The following is a 23,560-nucleotide window of genomic DNA, read 5'->3' on the forward strand; positions in this document are numbered from 1 at the left end:
AGGACTGGGAAGACAAGATCAGTCTGGTCTCTGGTTGTCAGAACTAGGGTTTTATTTATTAAACTGGAAATTATATTAACAATGAAACGAATCAGACGGGGCCGGGGTCGTCAGGAAGAGGTTTTGAGGCTGGGGTGGGAGGCAGCCAGGTTTGGCTGCGGCCGCTGTGAACCACAATGTCGTCGTATTCATCCTGGGGGCAAAGGGGACCAGGCAGAGGGGCTCAGGTGGCTGTCACTTTGCCCACCACCCATGTCCTCATAGAGCACCCTAAGAATTGGGTCTCGCCTCAAAGCCCAAGTTCCCCTGCTCCTGGCTCAACCTCCCAGTTCCTAGCTCTCAGAACTCCATTTTCTTTTCTTTTCTTTTTATTTTTTTTTTAGATGGAGTCTCGCTGTCGCCCAGGCTGGAGTGCAGTGCTGTGATCTAGGTTCACTGCAACCTGCACCTCCCAGGTTCAAGCAATTCTCCTACCTCAGCCTCCCAAGTAGCTAGGAGTATAGGCCTGCGCCACCACGCCCAGCTAATTTTTGTATTTTTAGTAGAGACAGGGTCTTGCCATGTTGGCCAGGCTGGTTTTGAACTGCTGACCTCATGATCCGCCCGCCTCGGCCTCCCAAAGTGCTGGGATTACAGTCGTGAGCCACCGCACCTGGCCAGAACTCCAGTTTCAAGGTCACTTCTACAGACCAATTTCTAGCCAGCCGCCACTCCAGAGTTTCGGCAACTGAGCTGGCCCTCCTCCACCCCTTCTCTCTGCCTTTACCCAAATTCCTCCACACCCATCATTTAGCACCGCACCTTGCCCAAGGACGGATCTGTATTGCTGGGTTCTCTTGACTATATCTCTCCCCACCGCTGGCTCGGGTCCTGCCCCACCACTGCCGGTGTTCAAATCACTGCCACCCAAGGTTTTCTTTTCGCAGTGTGAGTTCTCCAATTCTTGCTGCCTAAAATCACCCCCGGTGCTGCCGCCCACCCCCGCCTGTGTTCACCAATCACTGCGACCAAGGTCTTTTCTCCACCCCTGCCTGAGTTCTACCTTTGCCACTGCCTTAGTTTTTCAGCTACTTCTGCCCAAGCTCTTCCCACCACCCCTGTCCAGGTCTTTCCTGACTAGTGCCCCGTGTCACTGGCGCTGCTGCCTGAGTTCTCTAACAGCAGCCCAAGGTCGGTGCCTAATTATCTTCTTGGGCTTCTTGCCTGTCGGTCTATCCTGACCCCCCAGCTGGGCTGCCCTGTCTCTCCTGACTCACGCCCTCATCTCCGCTGTCGCTGTCGCTACTGCTGCTGCAGGGGCCGGATTTCTCGTCCTCGCCCTCGGGTTCAGGGGCTCCGTGTGCACGGAGGAGGCGGGCGAGGATGGGGTTGGGCCGGAGCATGGCACTGCCGAGTGGGGTGCGGCCGCCGTACATGCGGGCAGCAGGGTTCGCGCCTGCCCTCAGGAGAAGCTCCAGCACATCGGCCGCCTGGGCCTCCACTGCCAAATGCAGGGGGCTCCGGCCGCACGTGGGCTCCTGTGGGGGTTCAACAGAAAGGTCAGAGGGCCCGAAGAGGGGACAAGCCCCCTCCCGCCGACGGCACCTTCCCCGAGGTTGGGGCTCACCGGTTTGTCGAGGTCAGCTCCAGCATCTTGGAGCAGCCGGACCATCTCCACATCTTTGTGGATAACGGCCACGTGGAGTGGGGTGTGGCCTGGGGACAGAGTGATTGGCGTCAGATGATGAGGTGAGGGGTCCCCCTGCTGTGCTTTGATCCTGGGGGAGGGTCATGTGGCCTGAGGGTGATCAGGTTTGGGGGCTGGTTCCTGAATTCTTGGGTATGGCAAAGAGGTACCTGGGTCCCAAATGCCTGTCTCAGATGGCCTGAGCTTGCTGGCAAGTGCTAGTGCCTGAGTTGTTTGAAGCCTGGGGACCGTGGGTAAAGAGCCTGGGGTCTGTGGACAGGGGGCCTGGATTTTGGGGCCAGGAGGAGACCCAAGTCTCTGCTCTTATCTGTCAAAGGACCTAAGCTGGCATGCTGGTTCACACCTGTAATCCCAGCACTTTGGGAGGCCAAAGCAAGAGGATCACTTGAGCCCAGGAGTTCAAGAAGCAGCCTGGGCAACATGGCAAGACCTCGTCTCTACTAAAAATAAAAAATAAAGGCCAGGCACAGTGGCTCACGCCTGTAATCCCAGCACTTCGGGAGGCTGAGGCAGGCAGATCATTTGAGGTCAGGAGTTCCAGACCAACCTGGCCAACATGGTGAAATACTAAAAATACAAAAATTAGCTGGGCCTGGTGGCACATGCCTATAATCCCAGCTACCGAGGAGGCTGAGGCAGGAGAATCGCTTGAACCCGGGAGGCACAGGTTGCAGTGAGCCGAGATTGCGCGCCATTGCACTCCAGCCTGGGTGACAAGAATAAAACTCCGTCTCAAAAAAAAAAGAATAGGCCAGGCGTGGTGGCTCACGCCTGTAATCCCAGCACTTTGGGAGGCCGAGGCAGGTGGATCACGAGGTCAGGAGATCGAGACCATGCTGGCTAACATGGTGAAACCCCGTCTCTACTAAAAATACAAAAAATTAGTTGGGCATGGTGGCAGGTGCCTGTAGTCCCAGCTACTCGGGAGGCTGAGGCAGGAGAATGGCGTGAACCCAGGAGGCAGAGCTTGCAGTGAGCCGAGATGGCGCCACTGCCCTACAGCCTGGGCAACAGAGTGAGACTCCATGTCATAAAAAAACAAAACAGAACAAAACAAAAAAAACCCTTAAATTAAGGTTCCTGCCCAGGCACAGTGGCTCACACCTATAATCCCAGCACTTTGGAAGGCCATGGCGGGCAGATCACCTGAGGCCAGGAATTCAAGACCAGCCTGGTCAACATGGTAAAACCCCGTCTCTACTAAAAATACAATAAGCTGGGCATGGTAGCATGTGCCTGTAATCCCTGTAATCCTGGCTACTCGGGAGGCTGAGGCAGGAGAATTGCCTGAACCTGGGAGGTGGAGGTTGCAGTGAGCCAAGATCGTGCCACTGAACTCCACCCTGGGCAATAGAGTGAGACTCTGTCTCCAAAAAAAAAACCAAAGTGTACCAAGTAGCTGAAAAGCCTGGGGACAAGAGGCTAGAGGTAGGCCCTGAACACTGGGTCCTGAATGACGTCAGTCCATCTGAGGAGGGGTCTGGTCTCAGGTGGCTGGGCTTATAGGCAGGGGAACAGAAACTTGGATGTCAGGGCTGTGGGCAGATGAGCCCTTCTTCCCATGAGGCTGAGGAGGGCTGTCTCTGAACCCTGCTGCCCATCGCTGGGAACCTGGGGTGCCAGAGTTTCACAGAGGGCCTGAGCTCTGCATTCCCTGGTCCTGGGTGGGGTAGGGGTCCCAGCTGCAACACACTCTGCAGGTGGGGAGCCTGGGGGCCCAACAACTGGATCCTGGCAGCTCTGGGTCTGTCTGTGGGTGACAGGTCTGCATCCCAAGTGACCTGGGGCCTCCAGGTGGGGGTCCTGGGTCCTATATATCCAATTCTCAATCATCTGGGCCCTGAGTGGAGGTCCCTGGTCCCGACGTCTGGGCTCCTGAAGCCTAGGCATGATTTCCCAAGGAGCTCGGTCTCAAATCAGGGAAGCTGAGCCCAGGGCCAGGTGCTCTCGCCTAGCCCGGGAGCTGAGTCCTTCCCTGGTGACGACCCTCACCCTCGTAGTTTTCAGCCTCCAGCTGCAGCTTCCAGTCCTCCTCACTCTCCTCTTCTTCCTTCTCCAAGTCGGAATCGGGGTACAAGGCGACAGGGGTGTGGTTGGTATCGGGAATATGGTCAAGGCCCTGAGCGAGGTAGGTGTCGGGGGCTTCCCTGGGGCGCCGGGGGCGGGGCTGAAGCAGGGCACGGGCACAGGCGTGTGCCCCCACACGGCAAGCCAGGTGCAGCGCCGTGTGGCCCCTACGCTCCGCCACGCATGGCCCGGCGCCTGCTGCATACAGCTTCTCCACCGTGGATGCCTCCCCCAGGATGGCTGCCAGGTGCAGGGCCGTCTGCAGAAGCAGAGGACAGGCGGTAGGGGGTCACACTGGGAACCCTGGACCCCAAGCCCTACACCATCCCTCGTGGCTCACCTGGCCTAGGTCATTCTGCAGGTCCATGTACTCAGTGCCGGCCGAGAAGCCTAGAAGAAAATCCAGGAAGGGTTCATGCTGATGAATCACAGCCAAGTGCAGTGCCCTGGGGACAAAGACCGGGGTCAGAGGGCAAAGTTCAAGTCCTCTTGCATTCCTTCATTCAACAAACATGGGGCGCCTACTGTGTGCTAGGCCTTGTGACCACAGTTCTGGAAACCCCTGTCAGCTATCTGGGAGGTCAGAGGTCAGAGTTTCATCAGCAAATTCGTGGAATCAATGTTTATTCAGTGGGATTTCCACTTCTGCCCAAAACGAAGTAACATGGACCAGAATTCACTCCCACGTGAAACAAACAAGAGTCAGATGAAATACGGTATATGAAGCAACAGTGTTGAAGACACTGGATGTCGTGCAATGAATCAGTGACCCCTGAAAGACAGGAAGCACGAGATGGGCCCCACACTCGACTGCCACAGCTTATTGTCTGGAGAGAGTTTCAAAGCCACGGTGCAGAGAGGGGAATCCAAGCAGAGCCCATTAGGTTGTCTGAGGTCAGGAGATGGATATGGAGGAAGAGTCTGTGGAGGCCAGGGTGGCTAGAGTCACAGGACAGAGTACAAAACGAAGAGAGTTGCCAAAGGAGAGATTGCTGGGGAACTGCAGGAGGTTCTCTTGTGTATTCCGGAGAATACGGATCAGCCATGCCTGTGAGTCTGTGGGGATGGGAAAACCATCCAAAAGGATTTCAGAAAAGTGCTCGTTACTCACACAGGGCCAGGAATAGTGAGTGTTCCCACCAGCCAGGCTGGAAAAACATCATCACAGGCTATTGGGTGGGATACTCAGGAAGGTCTTGCCTCAATAGTGGGGAATAATTAGCTGTAGATGGGGCACTGCTCAACACCCACCGAACAACCCATAAAAGCAAAACTGGAAAGACTGAAACTACTTCCGAGTAATTTAACGCCATCCCAGAATAATATTCAAGAATATTTATTTATTTATTTATTTTAATTTTTATTTTTTGACACAGTCTTGCCCTGTCGCCCAGGCTGGAGCACAGTGACACGATCGCAGCTCACTGCAACCTCCACCTCCTGGGTTCAAGCGATTCTCCTGCCTCAGCCTCCTGAATAGCCGGAACCACAGGCGCATGCCACCACGCCTGGCTAATTTTTGTAGTTTTTAGTAGAGACAGGGTTTCACCATGTTGGTCAAGCTGATCTCGAACTCCTGACCTCGTGATCCACCCACCTCGGCCTCCCAACGTGCTGGGATTATGGTTTCTTTTGACTACTCGACTCTGCTGTGTCAGTGCAAAAGCAGCCACTGACAATATGTAAATGAATGAGCTTGCTTGCATTCCAAAAGAACTTTATTTATGGAGCCTGAAATATGAATTTCATACATTTTCGCTTGCCATATAATATTATTATTCTTTTGATTTTTAGAAACTGTTTAAAAATGTAGAGACCATTCTTAGCTCACAACCATACAAAAGCAGATGGCTAGCTAGATTTTGCCTGGAGGCCATAGTTTGCCAACCCCTACCTTAAAGCAACCACTAACATAACAAAAACAGGAATATCTAAGAAGCAAACAAAAGAAATAAAATGAGGCCGGGCTTGGTGGCTCACGCCTATAATCCCAGCACTTTGGGAGGTCGAGGCGGGCGGGCGGATCACGAGGTCAGGAGATCGAGACCACGGTGAAACCCCGTTTCTACTAAAAATACACACAAAAAATTAGCCGGGCACAGTGGCAGGTGCCTGTAGTCCCAGCTACTCGGGAGGCTGAGGCAGGAGAATGGCGTGAACCTGGGAGGCGGAGCTTGCAGTGAGCCGAGATTGCACCACTGCACTCCAGCCTGGGCGACAGGGCGAGACTCCGTCTCAAAAAAAAAAAAAAAGAAATAAAATGAAAAACACTATACAGAAGGAGCAGGATTGAAAAAAAAAAGTAACAAAAACAATACCCAATAAAAGGCAAAAAGGACGAAAAAGAAAACATAGATAAATAGAATATATATAATAGACATGGGATAAATTTACACAATCATATCAATATCAAATTAAATGTAAATGGTCTAAACACTAATTAAAAGGCAGAGACTCTGGGCACAGAGACTGGCTGGGCACAGTTCATCCCTGTAATCCAGCACTTTGGGTTGCCAAGGTGGGAAGATTGCTTGAGCTCAAGAGTTTGAGACCACGGCTGCACACAGTGGCTCACACCTGTAATCCCAGCACTCTGAGAGGCCACAGTGGGTGGATCACCTGAGGTTAGGAGTTCGAGACCAGCCTGGCCAAAATGGTGAAACTGCTGTTGCTACTAAAAATACACAAATTAGCCAGGTGTGAGGGCATGCGCCTGTAATCCCAAATTTGGGAGGCTGAGGCAGTAGAACTGCTTAAACCCAGGAGGAGTCAGAGGTTTCAGCAAGCAGAGATAGTGCCACTACCCTCCAGCCTGGGTGACAGAACAAGACTGTCTCAAAAAAAAAAAAAAAGAGTTTGAGAACATAGGGGGACCCTGTCTCTACAAAAAAATTTAAAAGTTTGCCAGGCATGGTGGCATGTGCCTGTGGTCCCAGCTACTCAGGAGGCTGAGGTGCAAGGATCACTTGAGCCAGGAGGTCGTGGCTACAGTAAGCCACGATCATGCCACTGCACTCCAGCCTGGGTGACAGAGCAAGACGCTGCCTCAAAAAAAAAAAAAAGGGCAGAGATTGTTAGATTGAATTAAAAAGCAAAGGCCAGGGGTGGTGGCTCATGCCCATAATCCTAGCACTTTAGGAGGCTGAGGCAGGTGGATTGCTTGAGCCCAGGCATTCAAGATGAGCCTGGGCAACATAGCAAGATGCCGTCTCTATTAAAAAGAAAGCAAAACCCAATCATACACTGTCTACGAGAAACACCCTTTAGATATAAATAAATTACCCAGACATGGTGGAGCAAACCTGTAGTCCTTGCTACTTTGGAGGCTGAGGTAGGGGGATGGCTTGGTAGGAGCTCAAGACTGCAGCGAGCCGTGATTGAGACACTGTATCCAGCCTGGGTGACAGAGTAAGACCCTGTCCATAGATAGCCTGGCAGGCAGGCAGGCAGGCAGGCAGGTAGATAGATAGAGATAGACAGAGATTAGATAGATAGATTAGATAGATAGATAGACAGACAGACAGACAGACAGACAGAAATACAAATATTTTTGGGCCGGGTGTGGTGGCTCACACCTGTAATCCCAGAACTTTGGGAGGCCGAGGTGGGTGGATCACTTGAAGTCAGGAGTTTGAGCCCAGCCTGGCCAACATGGTGAAATCCCATCTCTACTAAAAATACAAAAATTAGCCGGATGTGGCGGTGCATGCCTATAATCCCAGCTACGCGGAAGGCTGAAACATGATAATTGCTTGAACCCGGGAGACAGAGGTTGCAGCAAGCTGAGATCATTCCACTGTACTCCAGCTTCGGCGACAGAGCAAGACTCCAGTCTCAAAAAAAAAGAAAAAAAAATACTGAATTAGGCCGGGTGTGGTGGCTCACGCCTATAATCTCAGCACTTTGGGAGGCCAAGGTGGGCAGATCATTTGAGGTCAGGAGTTTGAGACCAGCCTGGCCAACATGGTGAAACCCTGTCTCTATCAAAAAATTACAAAAATTATCTGAGCGTGGTGGCACTCCCCTGTAATCCCAGCTACTTGGGAGGCTGAGGCAGGAGAATTGCTTGAACCCAGGAGACACAGGTTGCAGTGAGCCGACACGGTGCCACTGCACTCCAGCCTGGGCGACAGAGTGAGACTCCGTTTCAAAAAAAAAGAGTCAGAACAGAGACCAATTAAAGTAAAAAAAAATTAATGAAACCAAAATTAATTAATGAAAATTAACGAAACTATAAAGCTGGTTGAGATCAATATTTATTCAGTGCCTCCTGGGTCAGGCACTGCTTGCATCACTGGGCATATAGCAGTAAACACGACAGACAAAAAACCCAGTACAGTCCCTCATCTGGGCCTTTGCAACTGCAGTTCTTTCTCCTTGAAATGCTCTTATCTTGTTTATCTATTGCCTCATTTTCCTGCTTTATTTTTCTCCAAAGTACTTACTACCTCTGACTTTATTTCCTTCTCGTACTTTCTATGTTTCTTTCTTTCTGCGTGTCTTTGTTTCTTCCTGTCTTTGTTTCTTTCCTTCCTTGCGGTCTTATCAATCTGCTTATTTAGCTCCACTAAAATGTATGCTCCACAAGGGCTTAAGTTTTTGTCTGTCTTCTTCACTGCCTTTATCACTAGCACCTAAACGGAGCCTGGAACGTGGTAATGTGTAAACAATATTTGTTTAACAGATGAATCCTTGGTCTCATGGAGCCTACATTCTTTTTTTTTAATTTTCCTATTTTTTTTACTTTAATTAGGAATTCAACATAGAGGAGCTTACATTCTCTCTCTTTGAATTTAAGATTTGAAGAACACTGCTCAGAAGACAGGATCTTAGAGTCAGGGACCAAGTATTAATTTCGGAAATCAAACTCTAAGGCTCAAATCGGGAACTAAGAATCAAAGATCATATTTGGAGGTTAGAAGTCAGGAGAAGCCACAGTTCTAACAAAAGTCTCAGGACTGGAGTCAGGTTTGGGTATCAGTGGATACAATGTGGATTCCAGGAGCTGAGAATCATAGTTCAAGAAAAGAAGGTAAGAAATGATTGGGTTAGGATCATAGCTGGATAGAAGATTGGTTTTGTTAAAAGTTAGGACTCGGGGGTTAGAGGTCAGGAAGTTCAGCATCGGAAGTCAGATTTAGGAGTATGAGGTTAGGAAGCCTCAGGGATCAGAGATTAACGGGGAATCTGACGCCGGGTCCTAGGGCTCCGTTTGGCAGCCTAAGGTTCACTCACGTGTCCCCATCCTCAGTGACATAGCCGAAGACGAGGGGAGCCCACGACAGCCCCGGGCCCAACTCCGCGCCCAACCCAGGTCCTCCGGGGGCCGCTGCGTCCGGACCCAGGGAGCCCAGGCCGCTGTCGCACCATTCATCTGCGTCGGCAGCTGTTCCCAAGCACGCGACCCCAGCCATGGCCCCCGCCGCCTCAGGGGCCCTCCGCAGTCGCCCGCCTGTAGCTGGGCTTTGCCGGGAGTTCTGGCGCTTCCGCCCTGCGGGAAATTCCCCACCACGCCCCCTGATTCACCCAATGATAATATGCTGAATCGCACACACCCCGCCCTCGTACTGCATCCTGACCAATCAGAGTATTCGGGAGGACTACGACTCTCCAGCCGTTCCCACATTTTCCGGGCGCCCTTTACCAACATGGCTGCTGACGCCACGCCTTCTGGGACTCGTAGTCTGGTCCTCGCGCGCTTTCTTACCTAACTGGGGCGCTCTGGGTGTTGTACGAAAGCGCCTCTGCGGCCGCAATGTCTGCTGGGAGTTGTAGTTCTGTGCCCTATCACGGCCCCTCCCATTTCTGGTGCCGTCACGGGACAGAGCAGTCGGTGACAGGACAGAGCAGTCGGTGACGGGACACAGTGGTTGGTGACGGGACAGAGCGGTCAGTGACAGCCTCAAGGGCCTCAGCACCGCGCCCATGGCAGAGCCAGACCGTGAGTCGGGGATCCGGGTAGGAGGGTTGGGCCGCGCCGGGGCCTGGCTGAATGCTGCAGGCCCCGGGGCCCAAGGGCGGCCGCGGTGGGGCGGGAAGTAGGGAGCGCTTCGGGGAGTGGGATTCTGAGGGCTGTTGCTAAGCGATCTGTATCGCTAGGCTGGTGGGTTTCTGGGTCGCAGTGTGTTCAGGGTTCGTTTACCACATCCACTTGCCAAGTTGCCAATGAGCGCGTGTTTCTCGCACCTTGGTTGCTAAGGACCCTCGCTGCAAAGAACATAAGTTGCCCCGGTCCTGGTTGCTAAGGGTACCTGATTGTTAGAGGCAACCAGAGGATCCCGAGGGACCCCTGCTGTCCCCTCCTATGGCTTCGCCTTGTTCCGCTCCTCTCCTAAACCTACCGCCTCCACTGCACCACTGCACCTCCCTCCCAAACCTGCCTCCCAGCCAAAGCGTCTCTTCCCTTCTCTCTTCCTTCCTAAACTTCCCTCTGCCTTGTAAATCTAACCCTCCCCGCACACACACTCACACACTGTCGTGTCCTTCTTAACTCCTCCTGAGTGTTCCTTCATGCCCTGAATCCCCTAGGTAGGAGGAGGAGGATCGCTTGAGCCCAGGAATTTGAGGCTGCAGTGAGCTATGATCGCACTATTGCACTCCAACCTGGGTGACATGAGCGAGACCCTTTCTCTAAAAAGTAAAAAAGAAAGAAAGTAAGTCAGGGCCAGAAACAATGGCTCATGCTTGTAATCCCAGTACTTTGGGAGGCCAAGGTGGTTGGATCGCTTGAGCCCGGGAGTTCAAGACCAGCCTGGGCAAAAGCCCCTACTTTCTCCCTCTCCTCCTAAATCTTCCTCTCCAGCCTCTCTTTCCCTCACTAATCACCTCTCCCAGCATCACTTTGCATGCGGATAAGATCTTTTCTCCATCCCCTCCCTCCCTCTGCTCCATTTTTACCACCATCCCATCCCAGTGTAACTAGGTTGGTAGGTGTTCTTGCCCCCTCACTGACCATTTGAACCCCTTTATTCCCCCCTTAATCGTTCTCCCCACTGTAACCACCTCTGCTCCCCTCCCCCAGCCTCTCACCCTCTGGAGACCCAGGCAGGGAAGGTGCAGGAGGCTCAGGTGAGATGGGGGAAAGGGTGGAGGGGAGGAGAGAGACGGACTTGTTCCACATCCCACACTGGGGGGAGGTGGCAAAGGGGAGACAGTCACCCAGGGCCCTCGGCTCATTGCCCCAATCCCTCACACCACCCAGTGCCGCTTTCTGGGGAAAGGCAGATTCTGGGGATTGTCAGAGAAGAGTTTCCAGCCTCAAGTCCAGGCCTGTCCTCCCAAACTTTCCTTCTTCCTTGCCACTGCCTGCCATCCCTTCTGAACCACATTTGTCCTGGGACTGGAAGAGACAGGTGTCCCATTTGGTCTTGGAACGCACAGATCTCGTGGACAAGTGATGGGAAAAAATGATCTCACAGCATGATGAAAGTAACTCAGGGGGCTAGATGCAGTGGCTTATGCCTGTAATTCCAATAACTCAGGAGACTGAGGTGTGAGGATCGCTTGAGCCCAGGAGTTTGAGGCTGCAGTGAGCTATGATTGCGTCACTGCACTCCAGCCGGGGTGAAAGAGCAAGACCCTTTCTCTAAAAGGTAAAAAAGAAAGAAAGTAACTCAGGGCCAGTGGACACAGTGGCTCATGCTTGTAATCCCAGTACTTTGGGAGGCTGAGGTAGGAGGATCGCTTGAGCCCAGGAGTTCCAGATCAGTCTGGGCAACACAGGGAGGCCCCCACCTCTACAAAAAATTTAAAAATTAGCCATGTGTAGTGGTGCATGCCTGCAGTGCCAGCTACTCGGGAGGCTGAGTTGGGGGAGGATTGCTTAAGCCCAGGAGGTTAAGGCCGTAGTGTGCCATGATTGTGTCACTGCACTCCAACCGGGGCAACAAAGCAAGACACAGTCTCAAAAAAAAAAAAAAAGGAAGAAAAGTAAAGAAACTCAGGGCACTGTGGGAGCACAGAGAAAACTTTCTGGGTCAAAAAAGATTCCAGCCAGGCCATTCCCTGGAGGAATCCACAGGCTGGTCTAGCTGTCCGACCAAGATACAGACATAGCATAAACGAAGAGTGACTTCGAATTTTCTTAGACAAGGTGAGAAATGGTGATCCACACAACAGGTATTGCTTGTGCGAAGACCTGGGGGGCATGAAGGAGTATGATGTGTTCCGTAACTGGGTGGCTGGTGGTGGTCAGCTCGTTATAGTCGTGGTTATCATTTACTGATGGCTTACTCCAGCTGGACATACTGTTTAGCGCCAAACTTGCCTCATCTCATTTCATCTTCCTGGCATCCCTGTGAAGAGAAATGCCTATCATGGCCATTTTATAGATGCAGAATTTGAGGCAGAGCTGTTAAGTCACTTATCCCCTGTCCCTGGGCTAGAGGAGCAGGGAAGGGTTTGAGTCCCCCAGCACTGGGCACACCGCCTGCCAGAGGCTGCCAGGAGAGGTGGACAGGCAGTCTCATAGGAGCTTGAAGGTCCCCGTCAGCACCTCCAGCTCTCCCTTAGGCCAAGCTGCAGACACACGCTGGGCACAGGCCTTCCACATAGCCTCACTGTGTACAGCCTGAAAGAGTGCCAGCCCACCCACACCCCCAAGATTGCCTTTCAGACATGGGGTGGTGCAGAAGCAGGCATCAGAATACTTCACAAATGCACAGTGGAGCCTTGCTAAGGATATAAGAGCCTCCTGTTAGGCCGTGGCAACTCACTCGCCTGGCCCCCAAAGCACGACCACTGTCAGAGAAAAAGGTTGAATGTTAAAAAGGATCCTCAGTCCCAAAGAGAGAGATGCGAGGATATAAAATGCAGCATTGTCCATCACAGGGCAAAACTGGAAACAGTGCAAATGGCTGTCAGTGGATGGGTTAAATGAACTATGTTTCATCCATACAATCCAATACTATGTAGCTGCTCTGAAAAATGAGGTGAGGCCGGGCACAGTGGCTCACACCTGTAATCCCAGCACTGTGGGAGGCAGGAGGATCACTTGAGCCCAGGAGTATGAGACCAGCCTGGGCAACATACCAAGATGCCGTCTCTTTCTTAAAAAAATTATTTTTTAAATTAGGTGGGTCTGTGGTATATTGTTCTGCCGAAAACTCAAGATGTTGTATTGTACTATGACCTATTTCTGTAAAAATAATTAGTTTTATGCAGAGAAAACTGGAGTAATTTCCATTAAGCTTAGCTAACAGTGGTTATCTTTATAAGGGTGGGCCTGGGCAATTACAAGGCGAGTGCCCCAAGTTATATGTTGCTGAAGTATACGCGAGTATAGTCAAGGTTTTTGCAGAGGTTGTCCACTCTCTCTTTCTCTCTCTCTCTCTCTCTCATTCTCACTCTTTCTCTCTCTCTCTTTTTCTTTGAGACGGAGTCTCGCTCTGTCACCCAGGCTGGAGTGCAGTGGGGTGATCTCACTGACTGCAACCTCCACCTCCCAGGTTCAAGCAATTCTCCTGCCTCAGCCTCCTGAATAGCTGGGACTACAGGCATGTGCCACCATGCCTAGCTAATTTTTTGTATTTTTATTAGAGACGGGGTTTTATCGTGTTGGCCAGGATGGTCTCGATCTCCTGACCTCATGATCCACCCACTTCAGCCTCCCAAAGTGTTGGGATTACAGGCATGAGCCCCCGTGCTCAGCCTTTCTCTCTCTTTTTAAATAGAGACAGAGTCTCACTGCGTTGCCCAGGCTGGTCTTGAACTCCTGACCTCAAGCAATCTTCCTGCCTCAGCCTCCCAAAGTGTTGGGATTACAGGCATGAGCCACTGCAATCTTAAAAAGCAATTTTTTAAATTGTCATATGTTTGGAAGGGAGGGTCTTATTCAAAAAGGCTTGGACGCAGAGCAGTGAGTGTCGGGGAAAGGGAGTTGTCTGAGGTGGTGGCTTGGTCAGAACTGCATTTTGGTGAAATCCATTGCAGGGCCCAGCCGTGGTCCAGCCTGAAGCAGGCATTCATGCTGAGGTGGAGGAGCTCCTGGAGCCCCTGCCAGGAGCCAGTCCCTGTTCTCAGGGCTGGGCACCCAGACAAAGCCCCTGCCCTTGTGGACATCCTGGCAATTCCATAGATGTCTGGGAAGACTGGAGAAACCAGAGAGAAGGGCCTTTGAAGTGGAGAGGAGTGAGCTGACCCAGACAGCCTCACATGCAGGGCAGCAGGGTGGATGGGAGGTGGAGACTGAGGCTGGGTGGATGGGTGGTGGGGGAGGCTGGGGCAGGACCCCCGGAGAAGAGGACAGGCTGGACCAGGTGGACCCAGGGGAGGGAAAGGGGGTTGGTGGACAGACCCTTAGGAGGCTAAGGGTGCATGCTCTGGAGCTGAAGGGCTGTGGCAGGAGGGCGAGGACGGAGGCGGGGGCAGGAAACATCTGGCTGACGGCGGGAACAGTATGATTGCGTTGAGATGAGGCCTGGGAGGAGGATGGGCTTGGGGGAGATGCCAGGGTCCGTTTGGGACATAGTAGGAGTGAGAGGCTGGGGGGCACCTAGGGCAAGGTGTCCAGGAAGCCAGGAAACCCTGGATCTGGGGGCAGAGAGATGGTATCATGAGTGCCGAGGCAGAGGCCATTGGCATGGATGAGACAGGTAACCCCAGGAAAGTGGAAAGAGAAAGCAGAGAGGCCCTGGACAGAGTCCCAGAGACCTGCCAGTCCAGAGCTGGGCTGAGGGGAGGCTTTGAGGAAGGAGACAGAGGTCGCTGGAGAGTGGGCAGAGAGCATCTGGGGCCTTGAGCAGGGGGCACATAGGTCCTTGCAGTGAGCACCGAGGCTTTGCATTGGAATCATTCCCAGAGTGACTTGGGACATTATTCAGAGGCCCCCAGGGCTGCTGGGAAGGACAGCAGGCCCACGCTCCAGGGGACCCGGGAACGAAGGGAAGACCCCAGTCTGTGATAATATTAACAGCAACTGCCAGTGCTTACTGAGCACTTCCCCCGCCGCTGCTGCCACGCCCAGCACCCGAGCTCCCTTTCCAAGGAGAGGGACACCCAGACTTAGAAAATCAAAGTCACGGCCAGGTACAGTGGCTCACGCCTGTAATCCCAGCACTTTGGGAGACCGAGGCAGGAGACTTGCTTGAGCCCAGGAGTTCAAGGCCACCCTGGGCAACCCAGGGAGACCTTGTCTCTACAAAAAAACAAACAAACAAAAAGATTAGCCTGGCGTGGTGGCACGCGCCTGTGGTCCCAGCTACTTGGGAGGCTGAGGTGGGAGGATCCCTTGAGCTTGGGAGGTTGAGGCTGCAGCGAGCTGTGACTGCGCCAGTGTACTCCAGCCTGGGCGACAGAGCGAGACACTGTCTCAAAAAAGAAAAGAAAAGCGAAGCCACTCACATGAGGTCGTGCTCCTGGGGACTGGCATGGCCAGGACTCCAACCCGGGCAGCCTGTCCCAGAGCCCTCCAGCTAGCCCCAGTGCAGTCTCTCCACCACCCCGCACTTCCTCAGGCCACCTTCCTGCCAGAGCCTTTTCCCCAAACCTGGTATCACCCCCTCTCCTCCCTCCCTAATCCCACCTCTCGGGCCTGGCCACTCCACCCCACCCCTTCCAGGACTCAGATTCAGACTCTGAGGGAGGAGCCACTGGTGGAGAAGCCGACAGTGAGTATCTTCCTGGAGGGACAGGGAGCAGGGTTCTGGGGGGCGGGGGAATTTCAGGGCAGGGGTGTGGGTGATACCTCCTCAACTCCATCAGGAGTGACATTCGAAGTATGTAGCAGTGGGTTGGGTACCAGTGCCAGAGCAGGCTCCTGGAGGCCCCTGGCTGGGCCAGGCCTCGTGCCTTTAGATGTGGGGAGGCCGGGGACCCCAGGGCTGGGGCCAGGGTGCTGGAGACATCCATGCCCTCTGGCTGAATGCCCATCCTGCCGCTGTCTCTCTTCTTTCCGGTCAGTGGACTTCCTGCGGAACTTATTCTCCCAGACGCTCAGCCTGGGCAGCCAGAAGGAGCGTCTGCTGGACGAGCTGACCTTGGAAGGGGTGGCCCGGTACATGCAGAGCGAACGCTGTGAGTCCCCTGTCAGGATTGGGCCACTTTGCCCGGTTCCTGGCCCCAAGTGACCTCCCATCCCCAGCCACTTGAACCATTTATTGAAACCTTTTCTTTACAAGTAGCAAGAAACCCAACTGGAACTGGCTTAAGCCAAAAAGGAGTGTGTTGGCTGTAATCCAGCTGGAAGCATGGCTGGGTCCAGGTGCTTCCACTTTGTTAAAAATCATAACTCTCCCTGATGCTGCTTTTCTTGTGTTGGGGTAAAGGTAACTCCTGGCAGCTGCAAATGCATGTTCCACTAGCCTAGGAGCTGCCACCAAGAGAGCACCTTTTCCCAGTAGTTCAAACCAGACAGCAGAGATTGGCTCCCATTGGTCCAGGTTGAGTCACATGCCTGCCCCCATGCCTCTGATTGGCCAGACCTGGGTCGCTTCTCCATTGCTGAGTGAATTTCTGCACTCTGATTGACCAGGCCTGTTTCATAAAATGAGGATAATGATTATAGTATCTAACTCATAAGGTTATTGGGGGGGCTAAATAAATTAATATAGGACCAGGTGCAGTGGCTCATGTATGTAATTTCAGCACTTTGGGAGGCCATGGCGGATCACTCAATGCCAGGCGTTCAAGACCAGCCTGGGCAACATAGTGAGACCCCCCACACCATCTCTACAAGAAAAAAAAAAAAAATAGCCAGATGTGGGGGCATTGCCTGTAGTTTCAGCTACTCAGGAGGCTGAGAAGGGAGGATTGTTTGAGCCCAGGAGTTGGAGGCTGCAGTGAGTTATGATGGCACCACTGCACTGCAGCCTGGGCAACACAGTGAGACCCTGACTAAAAAATAAATAAAGTAATAAAATTTTAAAAATAAATAAAAATGCAAATGCTTAGAGCAGGGCCTGGAACATAGCGAGAGCTGTGGCAGGGTATGCCGTGTTTATTACTACAGGAGGCTTATTTCAGATGTGGGGATAGGTGTCCACTTACTGAGTCACCATGAAATTTATATTTCTTTTTCTTTTTGTTTTTTGAGATGGAGTCTTGCTCTGTTGCCCAGGCTGGAACCTCCACCTCCTGGGTTCCAGCAATTCTCCTGCCTCAGCCTCCCGAGTGGCTGGGATTACAGACGCACACCACCATGCCTGGCTAATTTTTTGTGTTTTAGTAGAGACAGGGTTTCACCATGTTGCCCAGGCTGGTCTCAAACACCTGAGCTCAAGCAATCCACTCTCCTCGGCCTCCCAAAGTGCTAGGATTAGAGGCGTGAACCACCCCGCCCGGCCTGAAATTTATATTTCTTGCCACGAGTTGAGGTCACCAAAGTCTGAGAAACCAGGCCCTCAGCGGTCCTCAACTAGAACAATCGACCCTTTGTGGTTCCTGAGCAGCCTTTTGTTGAGGACGTCTTCTCCCGTGTCCCTGTCCTGCAGCTGCCACTGTCTCCCTCCTCGGGCAGCCAGGCCTGCTGCCCTGAGCCTCCCTCTCCTGTGGCAGGCGAGCAGCTGTCTGCAGCCATCTTTTAGCCTGGGCAGGCCCCAAAGACAACACAGGCAGTGGCTACAAAGCATTTGTTCCTTGTGTCCTCCTGCACCTGGATTCTGGGGTAATTGGCTCATGAGGGTGCCCAGGAGGAGATAGTAATGAATAATAACAACTAATTGAGGCCGGGCGTGGTGGTTCAGGCCTATAATCCCACCATTTTGGGAGGCTGAAAGCAGGAGGATCACTTGAGTCCAGGAGGTCAAGACCAGCCTGGGCAATAAGCGAGACCCCCTCTCTGCAAAAATTTAAAGGTGAGGCTCCAACCCTCACCTCACTGCTCTAAAAATTTATTCTTCTTCTTATTATTTTGAGACAGAGTCTCACTCTGTTGCCCAGGCTGGAGTGCAGTGGTGCTATCTTGGCTCACTGCAACCTCCGCCTCCCGGGTTCAAGCGATTCTCCTGCCTCAGCCTCCCGAGTAGCTGAGACTACAGGTGCCTGCCACCACGCCTGGCTAATTTTTGTACTTTTAGTAGAGATGGGGTTTCACTATGTTGGCCAGGCTGGTCTTGAACTCCTGACCTCAGGTGATATGCCCCCCTTGGCCTCCCAAAGTGCTGGGATTACAGGAGTGAGCCACCAGGCCTGGCCCTAAAAATTTCTTTTTAACCACTTAATTGAGCCTTCACTATTTGCCAGGCACTGGGCTCAGCACTTTACAAGTGTCCTATTATTTGATCTTCACATTATACCTGTAAGATCATTACGGAAGTGATCTGGACAGAGGGGGAAAAGGAGGCACAAAAAGGTCATGACTCAGTGTAGGGTCAAACAGCTGCCAAGTGGCAGAGCCAGGATTTGACCCCAGGTCCCCTGAATCCAGACCACATGTAGCCACCACTGGATTCAACCAGGCCTGGCCTGATGGCATCTCAGAGCTGAAGCTCAGGGTTGAAGCTGTGGCAGGCTTTGTGCTCTGTTCACCTTTGCTGTCCTCCCTTGGACAAGGTATCCCAGAGGCACCTGATCCACAGCATGTCACACTTGTGCCTGTCTATCAGCTGATGGGCAGATGCCAGGGTACTATAGCCTGGTGGCTACTCATCAGCCACCAGCTATTTCTGCTCAGCCCAGGGTTCGTATCCTCAAATGGCCTTTTCTCAAGTCCAAGTTGGTGTAATTTCCAACAGTGGATTCTCTCTCTCTTTTTTTTTTTTTCCTTTTTTTGAGATGGAGTCTTGCTCTGTCACCCAGGCTAGAGTGCAATGGCATGATCTCAGCTCACTGCAACCTCCGCCTCCTGGGTTCAAGTGATTCTCCTGCCTCAGCCTCCCAAGTAGCTGGGATTACAGGCATGTGCCACCACGCCTGGCTAATTTTGTATTTTCAGTAGAGACGAGGTTTCTCTATGTTGGCCAGGCTGGTCTCAAACTCTTGACCTCAGATGACCCGTCTGCCTCAGCCTCCCAAAGTTCTGGGATTACAGGCATGAGCCACTGCACCCAGCCCAACATTGGATTCTTTATCCGCTGGCTGGCTCTTCCACTGTCGATTGTGTGACTTCTTCCCCTATCTCAGCCCCAGTTTTCTTATTTATAAAATGGGGATGTTAACACCATCCCCCTCTAGATGATTGGAAGGCCCGTCATGCATCTGAGATGCTTGCCCCAGGGCCTAGCGTGGAGTAAATGGTGTCAGGGGCTGTGATGGGTGGTGCTATTGTAGGGACTGAGCAAACAGTGTCATGTGGTGCATAAGTTCCTCTCCTCCAGGTCGCAGAGTCATCTGTTTGGTGGGAGCTGGAATCTCCACATGTAAGTAACCCTACTCCCCCAGCAGCCACCCCCAAGAATTGGGGAGTCCCTCCCAAGGGCCAGGGAGGAGCCCTATCTGAGCCCTGTCCTGGGAGGGTTAGTATGGTATAGACCAACTGCTCCCTGACCCCCTCTTTCCTAGCCGCAGGCATCCCCGACTTTCGCTCTCCATCCACCGGCCTCTATGACAACCTAGAGAAGTACCATCTTCCCTACCCAGAGGCCATCTTCGAGATCAGCTATTTCAAGGTTTGTGCTCCCCCAGGAAGGGGCGTCTGTGAGGGGTGGGGATGGGGGTCGCCTGGCTCCAACCCTCATCCTGCCTGGGGCATCTGGCCCTCTGGCTATCTCTCCTACAGAAACATCCAGAACCCTTCTTCGCCCTCGCCAAGGAACTCTATCCTGGGCAGTTCAAGGTGAGATCTTTCTTTTGCAGGGGGCGAAACAGGAAGGGTTGGGGGAGGGCACGCATGGGAAGCTCCCCCCAGGGCCCTGCAGACAAATATTATGTAGCCATTAAGTACATGGGTGCTGGGCCCAGACTGCCTCGGTTCAAGTCCTGGTTCTTCATGTCTTCATCTTACGACCTTGAGCCTCCGATTTGCCTCCTATGAAGTGAAGCTGATGGTACTGTCTGAAGAGGGCTGCTGCAAGGCTTAGCTGCACTAACGATGCTGTTGAGAGCCCGGGACCCTGCAGCAGGCTGCCTGGGTGCGAATCTCAGCTTTGCAGCTTACCCACCATGTGACTTTGGCAACACAATCCCCCTCCCTGCCCTTCAGTTTCCTCATCTGTGATCTGGGGATAGCGGTGGTCTCTCCCCGACACGGCTGCTGTGATGGTTCCCTGGGGGTAAAACAGTGGCAGTGCCTAGAACAGTTCCTGGCACACGGCAGTGGCCTGTGGCTGTTCCCTACAATCATCAGCAGTGCTGTCATTCTTCCCTGCAGCCGACCATCTGTCACTACTTCATGCGCCTGCTGAAGGACAAGGGGCTACTGCTGCGCTGCTACACGCAGGTAGGTAGATGCGAGCATCCTGGGAAGAGGACGGGCGGGTGGAATGGGCATGGTGTCCTCAGCGGAGGAGCAGAGCTGCGTGCCCAAGAGCTCAGGTGGGGACTCCAGCAATGCAGGGCCAGAGTTTGGCCTACTGCCTCCTTACCGCATGACCTGCCGTGAGTCACGTCTTCTCTGCCTCAGTTTCCCCTTCTGTCAAACAGGGGCCAGAACAGGTTTGCCCTCTCAGGTCTGCAGTGCGGTGGCAGTGACCTCCTCTCAGGGCCATCCCATGTGTGAAGTGGAAGGAGCTGAAGGGACTCTGTGTGCACTATAGGTACCCCAGATTTCGCATTGGTTATGAGAGAGTTTCCAAAGTGACTTCATCTGACAAAATCCATACACTATGACAGGCATCCAACAAGTAGATGTTGTGCCTTAAGGAAGGGGCATCTTTTTATACTTTTTTATGCTTTGCCCAATTATAAACATGTCTCGTACACGTCAAATGCTTAGCCAAGGGCCTCTCCCTGGGGCATTCAAGCAAGGATGGCTCACATTGTTGGCTTCTGGTTTGGAGAGTCTCACACCCCTAACAGTAAAAAAATCTTGATGGGCTGGGCACAGTGGCTCACACCTGTAATCCCAGCACTTTGGGAGGCCAAAGCGAGAGATCGCTCGAGCCCAGGAGTTTGGGACCAGCCTGGGCAACATAGGGAGACCCTGTCTCTATAAGAAATACAAAAATTAGCTGGGCAGGGTGGTGTGTGCCTGTAGCCCCAGCTACTCAGGAGGCTGAGGTAGGGGGATTGCTTGAGTTCAGGAAGTCAAGACTGCAGTGAGCCGTGATGGTGCCACTGTACTGTAGCCTGGGAGACCTGGTTTCAAAGAAACAAAAAACAAATCAAAACAACAACAAAATGTTGCTGCCTCTACCTGTTTTATGAATATGTATAGAAATGACATGATGCACTGTAACAGTATTCATTCAAGCTCTAGATCACACCTCAGAACCCCGAATTATAAAACAGGTGGCTGGACGCAGTGGCTTACACCTGTAATCCCAGCACTTTGGGACGCCAAGGTGGGCAGATCACGAGGTCAGGAGTTCGAGACCAGCCTGTCCAACATCATGAAATCTCGTCTCTACTAAAAATACAAAAATTAGCCAAGTGTGGTGGTGCCTGTAACCCCAGCTACTTGGGAGGCTGAGGCAGGAGAATCGCTTGAACCTGGGAGGCGGAGGTTGTAGTGAATCGAGATTGTGCCATTGCACTCCAGCCTGGGTGACAGAGCGAGACTCCGTCTCAAAAAAAAAAAAAAAAAAAAAAAACAGAGCGTTAACATTGAAAATAAATAAGTGTTCTAGTGTTTTCTCCCTGCACCTGGCAGTTTGGCACCTGCATCCCCGAAAGCTACCGCCAGGGGGAGGAACAACTGGCTTTAGGTTCAGATTTCTCAGGTGGGCCAGGTGTTCCCACCTGGGGCTGGTGGGAGGCAGAGGGCAGCGGAGGCCTCCTTCTTCCAAGAGGAAGAGCCCTGTGATCCCCGCACTTTGGGAGGCCAAAGTGGGAGATCGCTTCAGCCCATGAGTTCAAGACCAGCCTGGGCAACACAGGGAGACTCCGGGCTCAGAATAAACCTTCTGCCCAGAGAGTCACCATTATTCCGGGACGTGGCTCAGATATGATAACAGCTCGCTTGAAGCCAAGTGCTTTCTGTGGTTGATGTCATGACACTCACCCCAAGACCCTGCTGGCCCTTGTTTGTCAGCTTCTGTCAAAGTAAATGTTCACTGAGTTGATTCCCTACTGCAGGGAGGGAGATGATGGACAAGATGGAGACACCACATACCGAGCATGTAAGATGGTCATGGTCCCTGGAACACAGTTAAGCCGGAAGGGGAGTCAGAAACAGTGTATGTGTTCGGGGAGGGGGGTGCTGATGTAAACCCCATCTCTACTAAAAATACAAAAATTAGCCAGGCGTGGTGGCACATGCCTGTAGTCCTAGTTACTCAGGAGGCTGAGGCATGAGAGTTGTTTGAACCTGGGAGGTGGAGGTTGCAGTGAGCTGAGATTGCGCCACTGCACTCCAGCCTGGGTGACAGAGACTCCATCTCAAAAAAAGAAAAAAAATGACATATCACATACAAACTATTATATAAAGGCCAGGCGCGGTGGCTCACGTCTGTAATCCCAGCACTTTGGGAGGCCGAAGTCAACGTCAGGAGATCAAGACCAGCCTGGACAACATGGCAAAACCCTGTCTCTACTAAAAATACAAAAATTAGTCGGGTGTGGTGGTGGGTGCCTGTAATCCCAGCTACTCAGGAGGCTGAGGCACAAAGTTCGCTTGAATCTGGGAGGCAGAGGCTGCAGTGAGCCAAGATCGCACCACTATACTCCAGTACTTCATCCTGGGTGACAGAGCAAGACTACGCTCAAACAAAACAAAACAAAACAAAAACCAATATATTATATAAAGGTGGAAAAAAATGTTCCACTCTCGTATTTCATGAAACCATTTTTTTTTTTTTTTTTTTGAGACAAAGTTTTGCTCTTGTTGCCCAGGCTGGAGTGCAATGGCACAATCTCAGCTCACTGTAACCTCCACTTCCCGGGTTCTAGCAATTCTCCTGCCTCAGCCTCCCACGTAGCTGGGATTACAGGCACCTGCCACCATGCCCGGCTAATTTTTTGTATTTTTAGTAGAGACGGGCTTTCACCATGTTGGCCAGGATGGTCTCAATCTCTTGACCTCGTGATCCGCCCGCTTCAGCCTCCCAAAGTGCTGGGATTACAGGCATGAGCCACCGCGCCCAGCCTCATGAAACCATTTTATTCAAACATGTCACCCTGTTCTTCAACCTCAGCCACTTTTGTCACTGACCAATTTTTGGGGAACACACTATCTTTGCTCCTTTTTGAATTGTGAGAATGCAGCACTTTCTTTTTTTTTTTTTTTTTTATTAATTTTTTTGCACACAAAAACAATAAACATTTTCTAATAATACATACAAACAAAAAGATGCGTATCAAACATATTAGGAAGGTTGCACATGGGAAGTCGGGGAATAGAAATGGGGGGTGGGAGTTAAAATAAATGAGAGAGGGACTTTATATCGATCAGTGATAATAACTCAATCATCTATTTGACAAAGAAGAGGGAGAAGGAAGAGGAAGAAAAAGAAACTGGGATAAAGGATCAGAAAGGGAGGAAAATAGAAAAAATTAGAGTATGACTCCAGGGTAGACCTGTTTTGTTGTCACTGAGTTGGTTGGTTAGTTTGTCTGTTGTATTTTTCATGTTTCGCCATGTTGGCCAGACTGGTCTCGAACTCCTAGCCCAAAGTGATCAACCCGCCTCGCCCCCCAGAGTGCCGGGACCACAGGCGTGAGCCACCACGTCCAGCCCCCACATTGCTTCTGGCCTCCGTGGTAGACCTCCGAGACGGAGCGGCCGGGCAGAGGCGCTCCTCACTTCTTCCCAGACGGGGTGGCCAGGCAGAGACG

At 52.2% G+C, this 23,560-nt stretch overlaps 2 protein-coding genes across 8 annotated transcripts in view; one reads left to right on the forward strand and one right to left on the reverse strand.

Moving 5' to 3' along the window:
- Positions 1-29: 29 nt before the first annotated feature.
- NFKBIB (NFKB inhibitor beta) lies at positions 30-9,579 on the reverse strand. Of its 7 annotated transcripts, none has more exons than XM_058426991.1 (6): positions 9,462-9,579; positions 4,095-4,200; positions 3,680-4,013; positions 1,607-1,695; positions 1,257-1,517; positions 30-193 (listed from the first exon to the last, which is right to left on the reverse strand). In XM_058426991.1, the coding sequence occupies exons 2-6, from the start codon at positions 4,119-4,121 to the stop codon at positions 92-94; spliced, it is 813 nt and encodes a 270-aa protein (XP_058282974.1). In that variant the 5' UTR covers positions 4,122-4,200; positions 9,462-9,579; the 3' UTR covers positions 30-91. The 7 variants fall into 7 exon arrangements, with proteins under 7 accessions (XP_058282974.1, XP_058282971.1, XP_058282975.1 ...); XM_058426988.1 differs by having other exon boundaries at positions 4,095-4,144; positions 9,462-9,478; XM_058426992.1 differs by lacking the exon at positions 9,462-9,579 and adding an exon at positions 9,399-9,413 and having other exon boundaries at positions 4,095-4,144.
- Positions 9,545-23,560, forward strand: part of SIRT2 (sirtuin 2) — a 35,539-nt gene continuing 21,523 nt past the window's right edge. The window contains 8 exon segments of the mRNA XM_032173011.2: positions 9,545-9,695; positions 10,776-10,822; positions 15,312-15,360; positions 15,653-15,766; positions 19,006-19,047; positions 19,190-19,296; positions 19,407-19,463; positions 19,998-20,066. Of these exon segments, the coding sequence (XP_032028902.1) occupies positions 9,680-9,695; positions 10,776-10,822; positions 15,312-15,360; positions 15,653-15,766; positions 19,006-19,047; positions 19,190-19,296; positions 19,407-19,463; positions 19,998-20,066 (501 nt within the window). The 5' untranslated portion in view covers positions 9,545-9,679.

Source organism: Hylobates moloch, unplaced genomic scaffold (assembly GCF_009828535.3).
Source record: "Hylobates moloch isolate HMO894 unplaced genomic scaffold, HMol_V3 SCAFFOLD_13, whole genome shotgun sequence".
NCBI classification, from domain to species: Eukaryota; Metazoa; Chordata; class Mammalia; order Primates; family Hylobatidae; genus Hylobates; species Hylobates moloch.